This window comes from Babylonia areolata, chromosome 26 (assembly GCF_041734735.1).
Source record: "Babylonia areolata isolate BAREFJ2019XMU chromosome 26, ASM4173473v1, whole genome shotgun sequence".
Lineage (NCBI taxonomy): Eukaryota > Metazoa > Mollusca > Gastropoda > Neogastropoda > Buccinidae > Babylonia > Babylonia areolata.
Window position 1 is genome coordinate 42,171,756 of NC_134901.1, and position 7,500 is coordinate 42,179,255.

At 44.2% G+C, this 7,500-nt stretch overlaps 1 protein-coding gene across 1 annotated transcript in view; it reads right to left on the minus strand.

The window, feature by feature from the left end:
• LOC143300222 (uncharacterized) overlaps positions 1-7,500 on the minus strand; it is a 53,243-nt gene that overhangs the window by 32,542 nt on the left and 13,201 nt on the right. Inside the window, exons 6-10 of the mRNA XM_076613798.1 lie at positions 7,142-7,500; positions 6,150-6,447; positions 3,264-3,439; positions 2,451-2,616; positions 702-784 (exon numbers count right to left, since the gene is read on the minus strand). The exon at positions 7,142-7,500 is cut by the window's right edge and continues 324 nt beyond it. Of these exons, the coding sequence (XP_076469913.1) occupies positions 702-784; positions 2,451-2,616; positions 3,264-3,439; positions 6,150-6,447; positions 7,142-7,500 (1,082 nt within the window). The remainder of the gene's footprint in view (positions 1-701; positions 785-2,450; positions 2,617-3,263; positions 3,440-6,149; positions 6,448-7,141) is intronic.

Here is a 7,500-nt window from a genome sequence, read left to right on the forward strand (position 1 = left end):
CAGTCGGTCAGTCACTCACTCACTCAGTCGGTCAGTCACTCACTCAGTCAGTCAGTCACTCAGTCAGTCAGTCACTCACTCAGTCGGTCAGTCAGTCACTCACTCAGTTGGTCAGTCACTCACTCACTCAGTCGGTCAGTCAGTCACTCACTCAGTCGGTCAGTCAGTCACTCACTCAGTCGGTCAGTCAGTCACTCACTCAGTCGGTCAGTCAGTCACTCACTCAGTCGGTCAGTCAGTCAGCCACTCAGTCGGTCAGTCACTCACTCAGTCGGTCAGTCACTCAGTCAGTCACTCACTCAGTCGGTCAGTCAGTCACTCACTCAGTCGGTCAGTCAGTCACTCACTCAGTCGGTCAGTCACTCACTCAGTCGGTCAGTCACTCACTCACTCAGTCGGTCAGTCAGTCACTCACTCAGTCGGTCAGTCACTCACTCACTCAGTCGGTCAGTCACTCACTCAGTCAGTCAGTCACTCAGTCAGTCAGTCACTCACTCAGTCGGTCAGTCACTCACTCACTCAGTCGGTCAGTCACTCACTCACTCAGTCGGTCAGTCACTCACTCACTCAGTCGGTCAGTCACTCACTCAGTCAGTCAGTCACTCACTCAGTCGGTCAGTCAGTCACTCACTCAGTCGGTCAGTCAGTCACTCACTCAGTCGGTCAGTCAGTCACTCACTCAGTCGGTCAGTCACTCATACCAGTTCTGGCACGTGCTTCCTTCGGACTTGGTCATCAGAGAGGCTCGGGTAGGCCTGCTCCTTCCCACCCGCATTGAAGGCTTCTGTTTCCGCCCACACACACACACACACACACACAGAGACACACACACACACACAGACACACACACAGACACACACACACACACAGACACACACACACACAGACACAGACACACACAGACACACACACACACACACAGACACACACACACACAGACACACACACAGACACACACAGACACACACACACACAGACAAGCAACAGGGTGGTGATTTATTCATTCATTTATGCAGTGCTAATTCTACACATGTCAAGTTCAGCGAGCGCTTTTTTATTTTTTTTATTTTTATTTTTTTACACACACACGCGCACGCACGCACTGACGCATGCACGCTACGCACGCACACACGCGACATGCAAGCTACGCACGCGCACACACGCACACACACACATGCACGCGCGCTCGCACGCACTCACAGAGAGAGAGAGAGAGAGAGAGATCTGAATATATACATATATCTACATACATATATCTACCTACATATATCTATATACATAGGTTATATATATAAAAAGTCCATTAAGTAAATTTTCTTGAACTGTACATAAATATTCATTTCAAATATTCGTCTTTAATTCCCCCCCCCCTCCTTTCCCCCTCGACTCACCACCATTCACCCCCCAACCCCCACCCTTCTCCTAACTTTGAAACTTGTACGATAACATCCAAACATGTCAAACAGTAGTAGTTGTACAAAATGTCTACAATCAGCAGTTTGTGTGACGAGACATTAAACAAAATTCCACTCCAAGCTCATGATACCTACCAGCCTACCTACCTACCTACCTACCCATGTATCTATCTATCTATATAGACTATGTGTGTACACATATGTATGTGTACATAACTACATGCATGTATATGAATGTGTATTGTGTGTGTGCGTGTGTTTATGTAAGTCTGTGCCTGCCTATGTGTGCGTATGTGTTAGGGTAGCTGTTAGATACACATGTATTGTTAAAATGTATGTATGCAGTGTGTGTGTGTGTGTGTGTGTAGTCACATTTTGGTGTGTGTATGTAACATAGATATGATGTTTTATGTTAACAAAAGCGTTTTTGTAAAGCACCTAGAGCAGATTTGTGGATAGTGTGCTATATAAGTATCATTTATCATTATTATTATACATACATACATACATATATATATAAACACACGATCAATCAAAGGTAGCCGAGATGACTTTTTTTTTTTTTTTTAATTAGAAAACCACAACAACAACAACAACCCAGAAACAAAAACGAAAACAACACAAAACAGACAAGAGAGGCAAGGCCTTCAAGACTCACTTGTGATCAATTAAGTCCCCTAGCATTAATTACAGAGTAATTTCCTTTTTTTTACCTCTGCACCAAAACGTTTGCAAAAAAAAAAAAAAAAAAAAAAAAAAAAAAAAAAATCCATGCTTAGCAAAAGAAGTTCCTGTTTGAACAAAAAATGATAATAATGACTCCTCTTGTTGCTGTGTCAGAATAAGAGGTCAAAGTGCCAAGTTTAGAGAATACAAAAACTGACAACTGACAAAGTATTTGCAGAGAAAATGTTAATGTTAAAGTTTACCACGGTCACACAGACACACGCAGACAACCGAACACCGGGTTAAAACATAGACTCACTTTGTTTACACAAGTGAGTCAAAAATTGTCCGGGAGTTGAAATTTCTCACCGGGGCTGTTCTCCCGCGTGTACATCTCCATGAAGGTGTGCTTGAGCGAGGCCAGGCTGGGCCTGGAGGCGGGGTCAGTGGCGGTGCAGTCACTCATCAGCCTGTAGACGTCCCCAGGGATGCAAGGCCACCGGATCAGGGGGACGCTCCCTGGCTGCAAAAGCATCTGCAGCAACAGCCGAGGGGTTAGATCGGTATCAGTAATCATCCCCCCTCTCCCTCCACCCATTCCACTCCCCTCCCCCACCCCACTCTCCCTCCACCCATCCCCCCCCCACCCCACTCTCCCTCCACCCATACCCCACTCCCACCTCACTCTCCCTCCACCCATTCCCCTCCCCCTCACCCCACTCTCCCTCCACCCATTCCCCTCCCCCCTCTCCCTCCACCCATTCCCCTCCCCCCAACCCGACTTTCCCTCCACCCATTCCCCTCCCCTCCACACCACTCTCCCTCCACCCATTCCCCTCCCCCCTCTCCCTCCACCCATTCCCCACCCCCCACCCCACTCTCCCTCCACCCATACCCCTCCCCCCGACCCCACTCTCCCTCCACCCATACCCCTCCCCCCCGACCCACTCTCCCTCCACCCATTCCCCTCCCCCCTCTCCCTCCACCCATTCCCCACCCCCCACCCCACTCCCTCCACCCACCCCCCGACCCCACTCCCACCTCACTCTCCCTCCACACATTCCCCTTCCCCCCCAACCCCCCACCCCACTCTCCCTCCCCCCATTCCCCTCCCCCCCACACCCCGACCCCACTCTCCCTCCACCCATTCCCCTCCCACCCCCTACCCCCCCAACTCCTTACCATGCGCACGGCGTCAGCTGAGGTCTTCTGGTAGGTGGTGAAGGGCTGGCAACCATGGGTCCACAACTCGTACATGACGCACCCGGCGCTGTACACCATGGAGGCCTCACAGTACTCTCCCTTGAGCAGCGCCTCCGGTGGCGTCCATAGCAACGGTACAGGGCCTTGGCTGCTCACTGGTTTTTGCGCGTGCACACAAACCACAAAACTTCTTCTTCTTCTCCTTCTTCTTTTTCTTCTTTTTCTTCTTCTTCCGTAAAGTCTCCTCAATGAACAGGCTGATTATTATGAGACTGTGAAACGGGGGATCTACTTATTTAAAAAAGAAACAAAAAATACAAAAAACCACCTCCATTCTACTTCAAGACTCACTTGTGATAAATTAAGTCCCCTAGCATTAATTACAGAGTAATTTCCCTTTTTTTACACTCTGCACCAAAATGTTTGCAAAATAAAATAAAAATTCCATGCTTAGCAAAAGAAGTTCCTGTTTGAACAAAAAATGATAATAATGACTCCTCTTGTTGTTGTGTCAGAATAAGAGGTCAAAGTGCCAAGTTTAGAGAATACAAAAAATATAAATATAACAGTAAATGCAGTTTGCATATAATTAGGCTTCTTTTAAAAAAAATTTTTTGTGCCCATCCCAGAGGTGCAATATTGTTTTAAACAAGATGACTGGAAAGAACTGAATTTTTCCTATTTTTATGCCAAATTTGGTGTCAACTGACAAAGTATTTGCAGATAAAATGTCAATGTTAAAGTTTACCACGGACGCACAGACACACAGACACACACACAGACAACCGAACACCGGGTTAAAACATAGACTCACTTTGTTTACACAAGTGAGTAAAAAAACCCACCTCCATTCTACTTTCTATTTCTTTAGCACGGGATTACTCTCATTCATACCACAAAGTGACACCCCCCCACCCTTACCTTACCTACTCACTCGCCTACACACACACACACACACACACTCACAAACACACACACATGTGGGAAAAAGACAACAAAGCATCACTGATGTAACAGCAGATCAGTTAAATAATCATTTTGCAACCATTGCTGAAAAAAATTATACCAAGCGATAGGACCAGTGAAAATGACCTCTGTATTCTAAAACAGTATATTGACTCAAAGAAAATTCATGTTCCATTTAGTCTTCAACCAATGACCGTCTTGGATGTATGTCAAAGCCTATCACAACTAAAACAATCTGGCACACGAGATTTGGACGGGTTTGATGGACAAATATTAAAGCTTTCTTCCCCTGTTATTGTAGATACTCTGACATAAAAGTTTTCTTCCCCTGTTATTGTAGATACTCTGACATAAAAGCTTTCTTCCCATGTTATTGTAGATACTCTGACATATCTTTATAATTTGTATATCGATAAGAAATGTTTTCCTTCTAAATTCAAGCAGACTAGAGTCATTCCACTGTACAAATCAGGTGATTCTTCTGATCCATCTAACTATAGGCCAATTTCTGTCTTGTCTGCTCTGTCTAAACCCATTGAAAAACATTTGCAAACATGTTTATATTCTTATCTCTTTGACAACGACCTAATCCATGAAGACCAGTCTGGTTTCCGTAAAAAATCATTCTTGTCATACAGCCCTCATACAACTCACTGACAGTCTTCTACATAATATAAATGAAAATAAATTTACAGGTCTCCTTTTCATAGATTTTGAAAAAAGCTTTTGATGTAATCAATCACTCCTTGTTACTACGTAAATTAGAAGCTTATAAATTACCACCAGAGTATATTCACCTTATACAATCTTTTCTTTCTGATAGGAAGCAGTTAATAACAGTAAATAATCAAACATCAAATTTTACATCTACTAAACATGGAGTACCACAGGGGTCCATCTTAGGGCCAATTTTATTCTCCACTTATGTTAATGACTTACCTTGTTATATGAAATGTAAATGTGAAATGTTTGCAGATGACTCATCCTTACATTCAAGCAATTCATACTCCAGTAAACTAACTAATGAACTCCAAGATGATATTCAGAAACTTAATGACTGGACACACTTGAATCACATGTCCTTGAATGCTCAGAAAACGAAGTGCATGTATGTATGTGCACGACAAAAAAGACAAAAAATGAAACATAACTTCAAACCATTATTCCTAGGCGTCAATAAAATTGAAGAGGCAGATTCACATAAAATTCTGGGTGTCATTATTGATAAGGATCTATCTTGGACTGATCATACGAAGTACTTAAGTAAACGTCTCTCAAATAGAATACTTCAACTAGCAAAAATCAAAAAGATCCTTAATGTCCATTCACGAAAGTTAAACAGTAATACAAATTTTGATCTGTTAGTCTAATACTCCTATTAATTGTGAAATGTTTTGTATATGCTTGTGTTGGCAAGGATTGGCACTATATGGGGGAACATGTGCATGTGGATGGGATGGGCATGGTGTAATTGTGTCCGAGAATTTGTGTTCAGTGGTTGGTGTGTGTGTGTGTGTGTGTGTGTGTGTGTGTGTGTGTGAAATGGAAATGCAACTGTGTATTTCTTTATCACAATATATATATATATTTGCATTTTCTTGTTATTGTTGCTCTTCATCTGCTTGTTTCCTCTCTCTCTCTCTCTCCTATTTTTTCTTCTATTTTTTCTTTCTTTTTTTCCCCTTCTTTTTAATATTTATTTATTCATTTTAAATATTTAAAAAAAAAATTTTTCATAGATGGCTTGATGTAAAAAAAGCAATTGTTGCTTATTCAATTTTCCATCATGAAATAAAATCTTGACTTGACTTCACACACACACACACACACACACACACACACACACACACACAAAACCCCTCCCATCCCATCCCCTCCACCTGTCTATAATTATCTTACCTGGCCACAACTGTTTTCGGTCCTCTCCACGGAACCGGTGCGCGAGCCCCAGATGGGTCAGTTTCACCGTGAAGTCGTCAGCCGTCAAGATGTCCGTCTTCTCAGTGGCCACGCCCCCGCGCCGCGTCCGCCCTGCCACCAGCATGTAGTAGGCGGTGACCTCGCGGCTGGCGACGCTGCGATTGGCCAGAAACTCCAGGCCGGATATGACGTCATGCATGACGCGCGCCAGGACGGAAGTGGGCAGCCATTTGTGAGCTATGCGGTGGTTGAGGAGATGCTCGAGTAAGCGTTGGCCCTGTGTTGAAAGAAAGAAAGAATGAATGAATGAAAGGCGTAGTTTGGTAGGTTGGCTGGTTAGTTGTCTCTGTTGTTGTTGATTTTTTTGGGTATGTCCAATTTTAGCATCCTAACTTATTGCACCTTTTTTTTTTATCTTTTTTTAATTTTTACCGGCGATTATTTTGTGCATGTATGAAAACGATATTACTATTAGTAGAGGTTGTAATCCATTTTCAGTGGGTTTCGACTTTTTATTTTGAACTGACTCAGTTTTGATACGGATTCAGTCACTGAACCAACTTGCCATCATCTTGCTTTTTCCCTGCTTTTAGTCCCACAAACCATGGAAGTGTAAGCGATATATGTGCAATAGTTTCTGAAACTTTGGTTTTGTTGCTTGCTTGCTTGTCTCTTCGGTGATGTTGTGGTTAGATGTTTGTCGAGTTTGATATGTGAATGTGAGCGGGCTATCGGTAGTTTAGTTCAGTTCAGTGTGTCATGGAGAAATATATGCTACACCACATCTGCTAATAAAGGCATAATCAAATAAATAAATACGTGCATATACATGCATATATACATAAATAGATAATTATGATGATAATAATAGACACACACACACCACACACACACACCTACCCCCACCCCCACTACCTCTACCTCCCCCCCCCCCCACACACACACAGAGTTCAACACACACAAGACCCCACCTTCACGCTCTCCGTGGCATAGAAAAGAAAGGGCGTGTTCTGGAAGGCCAGGAGCTGCACCAGATGGCTGTGGACCTTGTGGGCCTTCCACAGGGTCTTCCTCCCACCGCCCTCACCAGAGGAAGAGGAGGACGAAGACGAAGACGACGAAGAGCAGAAGGGCGGCGGGGAATAAGAAGAGGAGGAGGAGGAGGGAATGGAACTAAACATCACCAACATCTCCATGTTGTGCCTCTGCTGCTGCCGCCACTCTCCTCCCTCCTCCACCCCAGGGTGATCTGCCACGCACTTGCTGGACGAAGAATGAGTCCTCCTGCAATGCCCAGCGTGGATAAACACCTGACAGTCGGCAAGCTGCT